The sequence below is a fragment of the Acomys russatus genome, chromosome 31 (assembly GCF_903995435.1).
Source record: "Acomys russatus chromosome 31, mAcoRus1.1, whole genome shotgun sequence".
NCBI classification, from domain to species: Eukaryota; Metazoa; Chordata; class Mammalia; order Rodentia; family Muridae; genus Acomys; species Acomys russatus.
Window position 1 is genome coordinate 2,155,097 of NC_067167.1, and position 16,590 is coordinate 2,171,686.

Here is a 16,590-nt window from a genome sequence, read left to right on the forward strand (position 1 = left end):
TGCTGACATCCTGCATCCCTCATGCTCCATCAACAAGTGTTTCGGTTGCTGTTGTCATCAGAACAGAACATCTTCCAGGACAGCTTCGGAGAAAGCTCCTGATTCCAATTGGTCCAGCCTTTCAGATTGTCCCACACAGGACTTTTTTTTTTTTAATGTATTGATTTATTATTTATACAGTGTTCTGCCTGCCTGTATTTCTGCACAGGAGAAGAGGGCACCAGGTCTCATTACAGGTGGTTGTGAGCCACCATGTGGGTGCTGGGAATTGAACTCAGGACCTTTGGAAGAACAGCCAGTGCTCTTAACCTCTGAGCCATCTCTCCAGCCCCCACACAGGACTTTTATTAAGCCTGGAATTTCTCAACATTTAGAGACTGGACCACAAATGCTGTCTCTAGCTTGTTTAACCATTTTCCTGCCCCCCCCCCCCACATAGGTATTATCATCCCAAATCAGCAGGAAAAAGCCTTAAAAAGAGAACGCCGTCCCATTTCCCTTAATGGGGGTTGGGTAAGGTTTTGGGCTATGGATGTTTATTTTCATTAGGAGTTGGTTATGTTATTATTGGTCTTATTCAGAGAGAGAACAAGACTGGACTCAGGGATTTCTCTCTGAGAATATAGAAATATATAGGGATGATAGGACAAAAGGTAGATTATTGAATCTACTCTTCAACGTAAGGCAACTGTGGGCCAGGCTTGGTGGCGCACACCTTTAATCCCAGCACACAGGAGGCAGAGGCAGGTGGATCACTGTGAGTTCAAGGCCAGCCTGGTCTACAAAGTGAGTCCAGCATGGCCCAGATAACATAGAAAAACCCTGTCTCGAAAACAAAAAACAAAACCAAAACAAAACAAAGCACTAGCACCTACAGTGGCCTGAAAAGCAGCTTCACAACTGGACTGCCTCTCATGCTCATGCCATACGCAACGTCGACATGTCATAAAACACAGTGGACTTTGGTGGCTTACTGCGCTACAGTGAGGGAATTTATTATTTTTGTTGCTGCTTTTATTTCATTTGTTTTCCTGATTAGTCCTTATGGCAAGCATGTATTATGTTTTTAAAACAAATTTATTTAATCCTTTTATTCTTAAATAAATATGATTTTTGAGCTTCTTCTTAATACAACTGATGTGTGTTTTGAAAGAAGTCTTAGTCTTTTTGTATTAAAGGAGGCTATCTGCCCCTCCCCCGCCTCTTATTATCCCCTCTTGCCTGGAGTTCCCTTCCATATGTATCCCTGCCACTTTCATGTGTTCCCAATCTGATATGTCAACTGTTGTACTGTGATATAACCTGCCAATTCTGTCTATGGAACTTTGAGCCAAAATAATTCTATTTTGTTTATAAATTTTTTAAAAAAGATTTATTTATTTATTATGTATACAGCGCTCTGCCTGTGTGTACACCTGCAGGCCAGAAGAGGGCACCAGATCTCATTCTAGATGGTTGTGAGCCATCATGAATTGAACTCAAGACCTCTGGAAGAGCAGCCAGTGCTCTTCTTAACCTCTGAGCCATCTCTCCAGCCCCTGTTTATAAAGCTTTTTTTTTTTTAAAGGAAAAGACAGTAAAAAACAAAACTATAGCACCTAGAGCATGCAGGTGGTGCAACAGACAAAACATCCAGATACAGAAATTTAAACACACATGCACCCACTCATGCACACCAGGGGCCGGCATGTGATGGATAAAAGCACTTGCCACTGAGTCTGAGGACCTGACTAATGTTCCCAGAACCGGTCGTCCCACAAGCATCCCTCATCAGCACCTGTTCACTGGCACCAATCATACAGCCGTGTATTCATCTGTCCCTGTGCTGTGTGTGTGTGTGTGTGTGTGTGTGTGTTCGTGCCGGGTGTTTCCCAGGGTTCTGTGACATGCATGTGGCAGCCCGAGGTTGAGGTCCCCTGTCTTCCTCAGTCATTCTCCACCTTGTTCCTTGAGGCAGAAATCTGTCATTAAAGCCAGAGCCTGCATTTCTTCTGGTCTAGCCTAGGCACTTGATCCTCCAGGGCTACCCTGTCACCTTTGTGGGTGCTGGGGATTTGAACTCCTGAACATGATGAGTGCATTGCCTGCAGATCCACTGCCCAGGCCCAGAATTTTATTTCGAGGGGCAGGGGGATGGGAGAGGTAGGCACGGGCATGATCGTTGTCAGCTGTCACTGTGATTTGATCTGGAACCGCTGGGAGTGGGCTTCTGCGATTGCCTGGGGGTGGAGTGGGGGTGGGGGCGAATCTTGATTATACCAGTCAACGGAGCCAGGAAGAGGTGGTTTTGATTTTGGGCAGGCCATTCCCTGGGCAGATCCTGGACTGTGCAAATGTAGAAGCATTGCTATTTTTAGACTGTGGGCCTCACGTGACCTACAGCACAAGCTCCCGCTGCCTTGATTTCCCTCCAGGGCCTGAACCTTGAGCTATGCATTAAAATAAACTCTGTCTCCATTAACCTACTTTTAAAAGGAGTTTGCATATGTGTTCGTGTGCATGCACACCACATGCAGGCAGCAACAGCAGAGGCCAAAAGAGGACATCAGGACTCCCGGAGCTGGAGTTGCTGGCAGCCGTGAGCCGCCATGTGGGTCCTGGGATCCAAGTCCGGTCCTCTGGACGCCAGTGCTCTTACCCACTGAGCCATCGCCCCAGTCCCTTATTGCTGCTTAAAATGGAGTATTTTACCACAGCACCATGAGAAGACACTAATGAATTGCCAGATGCGATTTATTTGAGTTTTTGTTTGGCTTCCGGCTCTTCAGACACGGTATGTAGCCTAGGCTATTCCTACAGGCTGCAGGTTGGGCCAGTTCTACTTAGCTGGTATTGCAAGCGTGTGTTATCACATCCGACTCAAAAAAACAAAACAAAAACTAAAGAACAAAACAAAAACAAACAAACAAACAAACAAAAGCATGGCGGTCACACTTGCAGCCCAAGAAACCCGGAAGCTGGGGCAAGACAGTTGCTATGAATCTGAGACCTGCCAGCACTAGACAGTAAATTCCAAGCCAGCCTGGGCTACATGAAACTTTGTCTAAAGAAAGGAAAGAGAGGAAGAAAGAGAAAGGGTAGTTCGGCATGGTGGCACGCTCAAGTCATCCCAGAACTCAGAAGGTGGAGGCACAAGGAACTGCATGGTGAGTGTGAGGCTAGCCTAGGCTACGCGGGACCCTGACTGAAGAGCAGAAAGAAATGAAATGAACAAACAGGCCAAGCACAAACTCACACAGCCTGCAAGAAACAAAATCTCCCCAGAAAAGAGCTAGGAGGACCGGTGTCAGGTTTCCATGGAAACAGCATCCCGGCAGCTCCGAGGGAGCTTAAAGGACACCGCCCACTCGCCTCTGCCAGCCAATCACGGGCCCCGCTGTGTCCTGCGCATGCGTAGGTGTATGACCGCGCCACCGGCTTGGCTCCCTCAAGGAACCGCGTTGCGCAGGCGCCAGACCGGTAGCTCCCGGCGCGTGCGCACTCCGGGCGCCCCGGCAGCTCTGGCGCGCCTGCGCCTTCCCAGCGTGCTCCGAGCGCGCGGGCAGCGGGCGCCTCAGTCTGGAAGCGACGGCGGGGTAGCTGGCTGCTGCTAGCCGAGCTCCCCAGGAGACCAGGGCGGCCCAGGCGAGAGGACGACAGGAGGGCCATCCGCCCGCCCGCGCGCAGCCGGCCGCCATGAAGCCCCCCGCAGGTAGGAGTCCGCCCCTCGCCCAGGCCCTGGGTCTGTCCCCTCCCTGTGGGACTCCCGACCCCCTCCCTCATGCGCAGAATGAATGAGCTAACTTTCCCAGGACTGTGCTCGTGCCTCCTGCCATCCTAACGAGAGTGAGGTGTACTGCCGACGGGGCTGAGCAAAGCCCCACACGTGGTGTAAAGGCACGGGTTTCTGGAAGGCTGCCTGGAGGCGGTGGCGTGGGAGCCTGGGTGCCAGGAACGTGTGCCACCTGGCACTTTAGAGAGGTCAGGGTAGTACTTCCAATTGGGTCCTTTTGTTTTTCCAGTATTTGTTATTTTTGAGTGTGTGTGTCTGTGTGTGTGTGTGGTCCGCGCACGTGCGGGTAGCATCCACGAAGGCCACGCGAGTGTGGGGATCCTCTGTACCCGAGGTCAGTCACGGGTGGTTGGGAACTACCTTTTAGGGATGCTGGGAACCGAACGCTGGTCCTCTGGAAGCGCAGCAAGCACCTTTGACCGCTGAGCCGCGTCTCCAGCTGCTGAATACAGCGGAGCAGCGCCTTCTCTGCTCAAACCCCCACCCCCGACCCCCGACCCCCAACCCCCGGCTAGTTGGGAGACCCATCTTTTTCATACTAGGCCCGGTGGGCTGGGAGCATCCCAGACGGTGGAGCTGCATGGGAGGGGTTCGATTGTCAGGTGTAGCTGGGACTGCAGCCTAAGGGTTTGTTTGTTTGTTTGTTTGTTTTAATGTGCATTGGTGTTTTGCCTTCGTGCATGTCTGTGAGAGAGTGTCAGGTCTTGGGGCTACAGACAGTTGTGAGCTGCTATGTGGGTGCTGGGAATTGAACCTGGGTCCTTTGAAAGAGTAGCCAGTGCTCTTAACTGCTGAGCCATCACTTCAGCCCCAGGTTTTTTGTTTTTTGTTTTTTTTGTTTTGTTTTGGTTTTGGTTTTGGTTTTTCGAGACAGGGTTTCTCTGTGTAGCCCTGGCTGTCCTGGACTCACTTTGTAGACCAGGCTGGCCTCGAACTCACAGCGATTCGCCTGCCTCTGCCTCCCGAGTGCTGGGATTAAAGGCGTGCGCCACCACGCCCGGCTAGCCCCAGGTTTTTTTGTTTTTAACATTTGTGTGTGTGTGTGTGTGTGTGTGTGTGTGTGTGTGTGTGTATTTATGTGGTAGTCGGAGGACAACTTGCAGGATTCAGCTCTCTCCTCCCACCTAATGAGTCGTGGAAATTGAACCCCAGGTTGTCAGGATTGGCACTTAGAGCCTTCAACTGTTTAACCAGATTGGCATCCCCTGGACTTGCCTAATCCAGAGAAGGCAACTGAGCTGGTGCCAGCCTGCCTTCCCAAGCGTGGGAGACCGAGACCAGAAGGCTCTCAAAAAGCCCAAAGGTCTCTGTGTGACCTCATCTTGTATCTTAGAACGTGGTCCAGGGTGTGTGGCACATCACGCCTGCAGATCATCTCCCGGTGTGATCAGGATCATGGTGAAAGCAATGGTTAGAATTTCCTGCTATTCAGGAACTCGAAGGGACTGGAATGGAGGCGGTAATCCAGTGTTCACAGAGGATGTTGAAACTCCAGTTCTCCTGAATTTAGGGAGTCTCCCTGTTCTCATGGCTGGCCCTGCCCCAGCTTGGGGAGAGAGAGGGGGAGTGTCCCCTTGTGCACACCATGGCTCTTGCAGGCCAGGGCTAACCCTGAGTTTCTTCTTTAGTGTCTGCCCAGCTTTCTTATTTTTTGCTTTCAAGACAGGATTTCTCTGCGTAGCCCTGGCTGTCCTGGAACTCACCCTGTAGACCAGGCTGGACTCAAAACTCAGAGATCCGCCTGCCTCTGCCTCCCAAGTGCTGGGATTACAGGTAGGGACCACCACCCAGCCATGGTTTTGCATTTTGGGACAAGGTCTCTTGTATCCCAGGCTGGCTTCATACTTGATATATAGCCATGGGTGACCCTGAACTCTTGTCCTCCTGCCTCGGTTTCCCGGAGCGCTAGGGCGACAGGCATGCCCACCACACCTGATTTTTATGATGGTGGGGGTGGATGAGCCTTCATGCAGGCTGAGTAAGTGCTCTGCACACTGAGCCTCAGCCCCTATTTTTGTTTTTATTCGTTTGAAACATGCTTGCGCTGTGTTCTCCGTTTAGACCTCAAACATGGAATCCTTTTGTCCCAGCCTCCAGATCACTGAAAACAGGCACAGTTGCACGCACACACACACCACTTAGTCCACCTTCTGGCAGGGAGCCCCCTTTCTGTCCTTGCCACCCCATCTTCAGGGCCTTTGGTGTCATCTGCTGAGAGCTTGGGTATGTGTAAGGGTCTGCTCTCAGGTCGGCGTGCGTCACCCGCCCTCACTTTACTGGGCCATGAACTGTACTGTGTGATACACACTAAGATGGTCCTGCCCAGCTGCCTCGAGTCATCAGTATTGAACAAGTGTTGTGGAGCTGTGGGGTCAGTGCCAGCAGCTGCCACCGCACCTGTCCACGGATGCCATTCTCCTAGTCATCCCAGAGTGCCACCTGCCAGCCCCACTTCCACACCTGCCTTTGTCATTGAGGCCTGACATGGCAGGAATGGCCTTAATTGTAGCTTGGCGGCACCAGGGGTGTGGAGGGCCACACCTAACCCTGAAAGGCGTGCTGCTGGATGGTTTGCAGAACAGAGGGCCAGTAGGAAGACAGGCTTCCTGAAGCTCCTCGGGGCCAGCCTCTTGCAGTACGGGGTTCTAGAATCTCCTTTTTGTAAGAAGTTAGAAACCTTGGAAAGACGCAGCTGCCCAGAACTTGTGCCTGCATTTCTTTTTGTTTTGTTTTGTTGTTTGTTTGTTTTTTAGTTTTTCGAGACAGGGTCTCTCTGTGTAGCCTTGGCTGTCCTGGACTCACTTTGTAGACCAGGCTGGCCTCGAACTCACAGAGATCTGCCTGCCTCTGCCTCCCAAGTGCTGGGATTACAGGTGTGCACTCCTGTGCCTGGCTTGTACTTACATTTCTAGGATAGCCTTTGCCAAAGTAGCAGGATCCCTTAGCAGTAGAGCCCCGGCCTAGAATCCTCCCCGCCCACCCCTACCGCCCATCCCCACCCCCGTGAGAGGCTGTGGCATGGCCCCTGTCTGCCCAGCCCCCAACCCCCACAGCATGAAGACCTGGGAGCATGGCTCTGTGTCCGCACATGGTCCCTGCTCATGACATTGTTTCTTCAGTGGATGCTGGGAGGAGGATGGTGGACAGACACGCCTGGGCCACTTGTTTATGGACCTGCTGAGGCCGCCTGTCTCCTCCTCCTCCTCCTAGCAGCCTCTGCTGGGGACCCTGTGGCTGCAGCATCCCCTTGCTCCACGGTGAATCACCTACGCTGGGACCTGAGTGCGCAGCAGATCGAGGCCTTGAGCAAGGAGCTCATTGAGCAAACCAAGCGCGTGTATGACCGCGTGGGCGCCCAGGACTTCGAGGATGTGTCCTACGAGAGCACCCTGAAGGCACTGGCCGATGTGGAGGTGACCTACACAGGTGAGCTCAGGAGGTGTCACACTGTGCGCCTCCCTGCAGGATGGGCATAAGGAGCCAGCTCCGGGGCACCCCTGAAACCTAGGGCTTTGTGGCTTCTGGCTCCTCGGCGTTGGCTCCTATGTGCACTGCCAAACAGGCCTCGTGTGAGTTTGTTTTCCTTCTTGTAAGGATTTTTTATTTTTAGGCCAGTTATAAGTCAGAGAAAGGTGGATCTCTGGGGCCCCCAGCCATGCCTGTGCCCATGTGTGCACTTCCCACTAAGGCCAGAAGGGGGCGATGGGTCCCTTGGAGCAGGAGCCACAGGCAGTTAGTTGTGAGCTGCATGTGTTTGGTAACTGTGTGCTCTGACCGCGGGGCCGTCCCCCTGGTGCCGTTGTTTTCTGAGACAAGCCCTTGACTGTGTAGCCTAGGCTGCATTCACATGTGTAATTCCTGCACCTCAGGCCCCTGCATGCTGCGATGACAGGTGCGTGTCAGTATTGTTTTGCTTTTTGTTCTTTTTTGATATTTTGATGTTTGCTTATGTTCTTGTGTGTGTGAGTATTGTTCGTCATGATGGGGTGGGGGTGGCCTGCGTCCCATGGCTGGTGGCTGGTCCAGGTGCTGCTTGCTTCCCGACAAGAACAGACAGACCTGGAGGCCACGTGTTGTCCGTTTCTTACTCAGGGTAAGGCCCACGGGCTAGGCGAGGCTCCCAGTTTCACCAGCAGTAACGGAAATGAGTTTTCCACTGGGTGGTACAGTTAGCTCTTTTAGAGTGAAAGTGTGGTATCGGGTGGCAATGGAGACTCGAGCAGTGGAAATTCAGGCCTTCGAATGGCCTGCGGTGGCGGGGATGCCACAGCGCTGCAGCCCCTTGGTTAGGCTGCTGTGCTAAGTCAGCACAGCAGGGGACGTGGGCGGGTGCTTGCCTGACTGTGTCCCAGTGTCTGCTTTGCTGTCCTGAGTCTGCACTGTGGTCTCACCAAGGCTGCGGGTGGCGGCAGCGATTCCCCTCTCTTCCAGTGCCTGAACCTGGCCTGGTGTGGTGGTGTCTCCGCAGGCGCCTGCTCCTCTCACCTTGTCCCCGTGTCTCACCCTCAGTGCAGAGGAACATCCTCGACTTCCCCCAGCACGTGTCCCCAAGCAAGGACATCCGAGCAGCCAGCACAGAGGCTGACAAGAAGCTCTCAGAGTTCGACGTGGAGATGAGCATGAGGCGGGACGTGTACCAGAGGGTCGTGTGGCTGCAGGTGGGCGGCCTGCAGGGCAGAGAGCAGGCACCGTGGGAACCGTGCAGTCTCAGCATATGGAGGCCTTCAATGAGATTAAGGCTTTTGTTGTTGTTGAAATGCCTGTTAATATTGCACATAAAATGTGATGCAGAGCCAAGTGTCTGATTCAGGCAACACTTGGCAGGCTGAGGCAGCAGGATCAAGAGTTCAAGGCCAACCAGGCCCTCTTGGGATAAAACAGGGTGTCGTGGCACATGCCACAAGAAGTTCAAGATCATCCTGGGTGCCCTGCTGAACTGGAAGCCAGCCTGGGCTACATGAGACCCTGTTGCCCTAAATAAAGAGGCTGCGTCTTGAGTGGCCAAGCCCTGAGGAATCCCCCAGTGGAGTGCTGGGCACAGCTAGGGAGGTTCCTGCCCTACATCCCACCCCTGAAAAAGAAAAGAAGAAGCTGGCTCAGAGTTCATGCCAGCCTCGGTTGGCCGCCTTTTCACAGTGCTGGTTGGTGCCTTTGTGCACTGTGGCCTGCCTGAGGCAGGGTGCGCTCAGGAGCGGGGATCCTGTGGTGCTGCTGGGCGAGGTGGCTCCCTCTGTCTCTGTCTCAGAGCTGGGATCTCTGGGTAGCTCCATGCCGGCTGTGCAATCATTTATACATTTGTTAACATTTACTTCTTTACTGGGTAGGGGTCTTTTCTGTCTTTCTGCTGTTTGTGCTGGGGATTGAACACCGGTCTGTAGGCTTGGCTGCAATCTTCTTCACCCTTTTGTTTGTTTGTTGTTTTTGTTTTGTTTTGTTTTTCTCAAGACAGGGTTTCTCTGTGTAGCCCTGGCTGTCCTGGACTCACTCTGTAGACCAGGCTAGCCTCGAACTCACAGCGATCCTCCTGCCTCTGCCTCCTGAGTGCTGGGATTAAAGGCGTGCACCACCACCACCCGGCTTCATTCACCCTTGAAGCCGCCTGTCTTACAATCAGATAGTGGGTTTTTGTTTGTTTTAAGATGTTTGGTTCTGGGGCCTAAAAAGATGGCTCACTGGTTAGAGCACTGGCTGCTCCTCTACAGGACCCAGGTTCAATTCCCAGCACCCATTTGGCAGCTCAGAACTATCTCTTAACTCCAGTTCCAGGAGACCCAACACCCTCACACAGACATACATGTGGGCAAAACACCAGTGCAAGTAAAATAAAATTTTTTTGTTTTGTTTTTGTTTTTGATTTTCGAGACAGGGTTTCTCTGTGTAGCCCTGGCTGTCCTGGACTCACTTTGTAGACCGGCTGGCCTCGAACTCACAGCGATCCGCCTGCCTCTGCCTCCCAAGTGCTGGGATTAAAGGCGTGCGCCACCACGCCCAGCTCAAAAATAAATTTTTTAAGGTGTTTGTTTTTATAATTACATGTGTGCTTTTCTGTCTGTCTATGGGTGTGTTAGTGTGTGCTGCTGCCCACAGAGGCCAGAAGTGAGCACCGTGTCTCCTGGAGCTGAGTCATGGGTGGTTCTGTGCTCTCTGTGGATGTGAGAGCCACAGAAGGGGCAGACTTGTCTCCTGTTGTCGCCTAGTGTTTGACATGAGTGTCTGCTTCCAGGAGAAACTCCCCAAAGACTCCCTGCGGCCTGAGGCAGCGCGCTATCTGGAGCGGCTGGTCAAGCTGGGCCGGAGGAATGGGCTGCACCTCCCTCAGGACACACAAGAGGTGAGGCCGCTGCAACAGAGCCACTAACCTGCTGAGGTGGCAGCATCCAGTAGAGGCTGAGGCTGAGGGATGCCAGACCCACGCTGTGACTCCCAGCCTGGGAGAGCAGAGCCCGGCTCAGCTGCCCCCTCATGGAGTCACTGTGGTCATTAAGAGCCCACATTGTTTTGGGCGGGGGAGAGCTTGAGACAGGGTTTCTCTGTGCAGCCCTGGCTGTCCTCCATTCACCTTGTAGACCAGGCTGGCCTCGAACTCACAGAGACCCTCATGCCTCTGCCTCCTGAGTGCTGGGATTACAGGAGTGCACCATCACACCCTGCTCGAGAGCCCACATTCTTGTAGTGTGATCCTGCTTGACGCAGTGGATCCATGCCCACACCTGGTCCCCTTCTAGTGAGCTCTCATCGGCTGGGTGGCTTCTAGGAAGTGCCTGGCGTCTCCCAGGCTGAGTCCATATCCAACAGGCCCAGGAGCCCCCGAAGGCCCCCTGTCCCCAGCACCTGCCCCAGTGTTGTCTGCTGAGAACTTGGTGCTGTGGTTCCCGGAGCTGGACTGTCCACACACAGATGGCAAGAGCCTGAGGCCGAAGCCCAGCTCCCCTGCTCTCCCCCAGCACAACTGAGGGTCGCCCTGAATGGGAGGCCTGGGGCACAGCGGAGGCGGGGCCCTCACACGGCCGTGTCTCTGCAGAAGATCAAGAGCATCAAGAAGAGGCTGAGCCTGCTGTGCATCGACTTCAACAAGAACCTGAACGAGGACACCACCTTCCTGCCCTTCACGCGCGAGGAGCTGGGTGCGTGCACCGTGGGGGCGGCTGTGGCACACCCCGCCGCACAGTGGGATTTAGCCCAGGACAAGGTGCTGGGTCTCAGCCCGGGCCTGGGACTTGGGACAGTCAGCTCTCCACCTGTGGCGTCCGGGCCTTCACCCTGTGGCTCTCTGGTTCTAAGGACCTCAGTCCTCACCGTGGTCGCCCACAGCCCCCGAGGGTCCCTGCAGTTTCCAGGGTCGGGGTTGCTGAGCGGCGTCTGCTGCGTCACAGGCGGGCTCCCGGAGGACTTCCTGAACTCGCTGGAGAAGGCAGAGGACGGCAAGCTGAAGGTCACCCTCAAGTACCCGCACTACTTCCCGCTGCTGAAGAAGTGCCACGTGCCGGAGACACGGCGCCTGGTGGAGGAGGCCTTCAACTCCCGCTGCAAGGAGGTGGGCTGCCCCCCACTCACACTGTCCTCCCCTCGGGCGCAGTTGCCCACGATGGCCCTGTGCTCAGGTTCTCACTGTCATAGGGACAGGTGGTGGCTTTGGCACAGCAGTCCCCGTTTAGTTCTAGAGCAGGGGAGGCCACGTGATCCCCCTGGTGGTGCCGTGGCTCCATGTCAGCCCAGAGGGTTGCACAGGACAGGGTGTGGAGTGGGGACACCTGTTCCACTTCCATTGACTTTAGAGCTGCAACGTGAGGTGGACACTTGACAGCTGTGGACTATGCAGAACAGGCTGGGCCTTAACACACACTGTCCACCAACTGTGGACCTCAGATCCCAGGCCAAGGGCTCCACCTCCCAGTGGCTTGGGAGGGATGGTTTCTGTCACTTAACCATTCAGAGTCCCCTCTCACACAAAGGTCTCCGCTGACCTCCCAAGGCCCCCTGTTTATGGCTGTGAGGCGCTGGGGCTAGAGTGGCCAGAGCCACCTGAGTGCTGGGAGGCGCTGCCGTGGCCACTCCTCACCTCCATCCTCTGCCTGCCCCTCCCCTCCCTGGTTATTCCACCTGTTCTGAACAGCCCTGCCCTCCCCTCATGGTAACCAAATGGCTTGTCCTCCGTGGCCTGTTGCGCCATCTCGGTGGCAGGTCCACTTTCTGTGTGATCAGGTTGGTGCAGCCTACAACCAGTCCCAGGACAGCCACCCCTCACCGCTCTGCACCTGCAGCCCTGGCTGGCGCACTGCAGACTGGGGCCACACAGTGCCTGTGTCCCTGCAGGAGAACTGTGCCATCCTGAAGGAGCTGGTGTCACTGCGGGCACAGAAGGCCAGCCTGCTGGGCTTCCAAACACACGCTGACTACGTCCTGGAGATGAACATGGCCAAGACCAGCCAGACAGTGGCCACCTTCCTAGGTAGCCCTCCTTTCTCCCCGCTTGCCACGCTGGGGAGCACACACCCAGTGTCGCAGCCTCTGTGGGCACTGGCCCTCCCTGTTGCAGCTGGCCTGTCCTGGCTCTGTGTGGGTGACGGTGGGCAGCAAGGTGGCCGAGGGTGACGGTGGTGCCTTTGCAGATGAGCTGGCGCAGAAGCTGAAGCCGCTGGGGGAGCAGGAGCGTGCGGTGATCCTGGAGCTGAAGGAGGCAGAGTGTGCCAGGCGGGGGCTGCCGTTCAATGGGCGGATCCACGCGAGCGACATGCGCTACTACATGAACCAGGTGGAGGAGACACGCTACCGCGTGGACCAGAACCTGCTGAAGGAGTACTTCCCCATGCAGGTGGTCACACGTGGGCTGCTGGCCATTTACCAAGAGCTGCTGGGGCTGACCTTCACGCTGGAGGAAGGCGCCGCCGCCTGGCATGAGGACGTGCGGCTGTACTCGGTGCGCGATGCCACCTCTGGAGAGGAGATTGGCAAGTTCTACCTCGACCTGTACCCCAGGTGGGCACAGGGACCGGCCAGGACACCCAGGGTCACCTTTGCTTACCACGTTGCTCAGCAGTCTGCATGGGGGCAGAGGAGCAGGAAGTCTAGGGCAGCATGGGGCTGGTGCTGCGGGGAGGGCGGCCCGGCCAGCCCCGGTAGCTGTTGATGGGTACTGCGTGCTGCCTACTGGCTCTAGGTGCCCAGGTGCCTCGTGCCTGCTCTGACCTCACCTTCCTCCTCAGGGAAGGGAAGTATGGCCATGCGGCCTGCTTCGGCCTGCAGCCCGGCTGCCTACGGGAGGATGGCAGCCGACAGCTGGCCGTTGCGGCCATGGTGGCCAACTTCACCAAGCCCACGCCCGACACGCCCTCCCTGCTGCAGCACGATGAGGTGGAGACCTACTTCCACGAGTTTGGGCACGTGATGCACCAGCTCTGCTCACAGGTGTGTGGCACGGGTCCCTCGGGCTCCGTGTGTGGCTGGCCACACCATGGCCACATGCGGGCCGGTAGGGTTCAGAGCATTCACCTGCAGTGCATAAAGGGGCGTGTGCGTGGGTGTGCCGTGCTTTGTTGTGCAGACTAGAAGAAGACAGCTGACCCTCGTCCACTACTTGGGTCTTGGAGTTTGGGCTTGTAGCATCAGATTTGTCAGCAAGCACCCCTTACCCACTGAGCCATGTCACTGACCCGCCGCCTCTCTCCTGTGCTGCGGCTGAGGGTGGCCTGCAGTGGTCCCCATCCCCTCATCACACTGCCATCTCTACACAACCATCTCTCCCAGATGGCTTTGGGGGTACAGTTCAGCCCAGGGCCTCTCCTAAATCGGGGTTGGTGGTGCAGTTTGCAGGGAAGAAAGGCTGGAGCAGAGCCAGGGCCCCGTGAATCTTACTGAGCGTGAAGTTGAGGAACCGGAGACGAAGATGGGCCTGTGCAAGGCCGAGGGCTGATGGGTGGCCAGGGAGGGTACTGTGTGCCTAGGATTTTTACCCACCTGTGTCGCTGTAGGCGGAGTTTGCTATGTTTAGTGGGACGCACGTGGAGCGGGACTTTGTGGAGGCGCCCTCCCAGATGCTGGAGAACTGGGTGTGGGAGAAGGAGCCGTTGATGCGCATGTCCCAACACTACCGCACGGGCAGTGAGGCCCCGCAGGACCTGCTGGAGAAGCTCATCAAATCACGCCAGGCCAATGCAGGTGAGGCCGTCCGCAGCGCCCATAAATCCTCAGCCAGACTTCCTGTGGCTGAGGCTGACCTTTGACCTCCCCCCCAAGGCCTCTTCAACCTTCGGCAGATTGTCCTTGCCAAGGTGGACCAGGCCCTGCACACACAGACTGACGCAGACCCGGCTGAGGAGTATTCCCGGCTCTGCCAAGAGATCCTCGGGGTCCCTGCCACACCAGGTAGGTAACCACCACAGCCTGCCTCGCCACCTTGCTCCTCCTCAGGCCTGGAGCCGAGCCTGAGCCTGTCAAGGGGCCTTTCCTGGGGCGCTGTGCACATCCTGCAGAGTCTAGGACACCCTCAGTGTACTCAGGACCTGTCACCACGGCCCCATGCTGCCCCCTGCCTACACCTCAGTGCATCCTGTGTCTCTCCAGGGACCAACATGCCAGCCACTTTCGGCCACCTGGCTGGCGGCTACGACGCCCAGTACTATGGCTACCTGTGGAGCGAGGTGTACTCCATGGACATGTTCCATACGCGCTTCAAGCAGGAGGGGGTGCTGAGCCCCAAGGTGAGCTGCCGCACACTGCCCCTACGCCTCAGCTCGCGACGGCAGAGGGGCAGCACCCGGGCAGGCCTGCAGCGCTTACACCGCCTTTCCCCAGGTTGGCATGGATTACCGGACCAAGATCCTGAGGCCGGGGGGCTCTGAGGATGCCTGCACCATGCTGAAGCAGTTTCTGGGCCGTGACCCCAAGCAGGACGCCTTCCTCCTGAGCAAGGGTCTGCAGGTGGAGGGCAGCGAGCCACCTGCCTGCTGACCGCCCCCCAGCTCGCCGCCCTGTGCCTTAGCCCAGCCAGCCTGGGCGGCCTCAGTTGCCCTGGGGCCTATGGATGAGCTTGGGCCAATTTTCCATCGTTGTCACACCCCAGCTCAAGGTCCCCTGGCATCAGGCTGCCCCAGTGGCCGCCAGCTTGCACTAGCCCCTCCCAGCACCTGACGGTGGACGTGGTTAAATTTCACACAGGGGCACCTGCCTGCTCCTCCCTGTACTGCTGTGCCCCACAGGCGTGGCCTGCCACTGCTCTACTACTCTGGGCTGTGACATTCTTGGGTCACATGACAGTCCAGCTATTGGAGGGTGCTAAGGAATGGAGCCAGGGTCACCTGTCCAGTGTGTCACTCAGGGTCATTTGTCTGTTCTCAACAACCAGTTTCTTTCTGGACCTTTCTAAGGGAAGATTGGGAGCAAGACTTGGTGAGGGTCTGCCACCTGCTGGCTGTGTACAGTATTGTAACCTCTAGCTGCCATTAAATCTGCATTTAAAAAAGAAAAATGATGGCCTCCTGTAGCCCAGCCGGGCCTCCTCTGACTTGGCCAAAAAGCAAGCAGTGTGCACACACAAGCGGAAGGCTGGTAGCCACGCCACAGCGCGCTGAGAGGAAGCTGGCGAGACCAGCCCCGCCCTGAGTAACACAAGACCCCAAGTAATATGTGTGTCTGCTGTCCGGAGACCGAGGAGGCGACTCCAGGCAGCTCCAGGTCAGCGCGAGCTCTGTGGCTCCTTCCTCACTGGGACGGGGCAGACTCCTCGGTCACCGCTTTCCACACAGATGTGCAAGCTTGAGCTTGTGCCCAGCACTCCACAGTCTCACAGGGCTGTGGCTCTTGTGATGTCAGCCCTGGGGCAGGAGGATGCCTGGGGCTTGCTGGGCAGTCAGCCTCAGCACAGGTCAGGCTGGAGAGAGCTGGGCAGGTACTCAGCCGTGCTCCCCTCCAGCCTCCAAGCACTGCACTCGTGTCCACACAGGCCATGGGAAAGCTGAGGCTGGAGGGATGGCTCCATGGTTAAGAGCCTTTACTGCTCTTGCAGACTTAGGCTCAGGGATGGTGTCAGCTCCATGGGCTCCTGCTTGCACATGGCGCACAGGCACAAATAACTTAGAAGAAGAACAGATGGCTGCCACTTTCAGATATATGGTTAGGTCAGTTTTGTATCGCACATGTCCAAAGGGGATGAGGTGGCAGAAGGGACACTGGGGTCACTGAGCCTGTATCACAGAGACAATGTGCAGTGAGCAACCCCCTAAGCAGACTTGGTTGGCACTTAAAGATGGCAGATGTACCCAAAAAGGAAACAAAGCTCGGGGCATGTGGTAGGTACACCGTTCGTCCCAGTACTAGGGAGGCAAGGCTGGCAGACCTCTGAGTTCCAGGCTGCCCTAGAGAGACACCTGTCCCTAGTTAAAGTAAGATGTGTGTCATGTGCACGTGTGTAGAGAGCCACCTGTGCACCCTGTCCCATATGCTGTGTCACCTTCCATCCTCCCGTGACTGAGGGTCCCTGACTTTGCCAGCCCAGGCGTCCTCAGGATGCAAACGTCACACACGGCAAAGCTCAGCTGCTGTCAGGCCCTGCTTCTGGCAAGCTCAGGTTCTGATCCCTACCTGCCGAGCCATGTCACCTGCCCCAAGCCTCTGATTGTGTTTCCTGTGCACAATTGGGTTTCCCTGTGCAGCCTTGGCTGTCCTGGGACTCACTCTATAGGACAGGCTGGCCTCGAACTCAAGAGATCCACCTGCCTCTGCCTGCCCGAGTGCTGGGATTTGAAATGTGCACACTATGCCTGATTCAAGATTTCCCTGTCTCCCTTACCACCACCCCCCCCAACACACACACCTTGCTTACG

At 55.9% G+C, this 16,590-nt stretch overlaps 1 protein-coding gene across 1 annotated transcript; it reads left to right on the plus strand.

Moving 5' to 3' along the window:
- The first annotated feature begins 3,547 nt into the window (after positions 1-3,547).
- Thop1 (thimet oligopeptidase 1) lies at positions 3,548-15,236 on the plus strand. Its single transcript, XM_051139650.1, has 13 exons — positions 3,548-3,691; positions 6,986-7,198; positions 8,282-8,430; positions 9,996-10,103; positions 10,794-10,896; positions 11,146-11,306; positions 12,086-12,221; positions 12,382-12,748; positions 12,976-13,177; positions 13,741-13,927; positions 14,006-14,134; positions 14,333-14,469; positions 14,564-15,236. The coding sequence occupies exons 1-13, from the start codon at positions 3,676-3,678 to the stop codon at positions 14,717-14,719; spliced, it is 2,064 nt and encodes a 687-aa protein (XP_050995607.1). The 5' UTR covers positions 3,548-3,675; the 3' UTR covers positions 14,720-15,236.
- Positions 15,237-16,590: the final 1,354 nt, after the last annotated feature.

Bases quoted from the DNA above. Each gene is read 5' to 3' on its own strand.
- Thop1 (XM_051139650.1), top strand. The intron at 10,104-10,793 runs GTGAGGCCGCTG...GTGTCTCTGCAG, and splicing joins TCCCTCAGGACACACAAGAG to AAGATCAAGAGCATCAAGAA. The intron at 13,928-14,005 runs GTGAGGCCGTCC...CTCCCCCCCAAG, and splicing joins ATCACGCCAGGCCAATGCAG to GCCTCTTCAACCTTCGGCAG.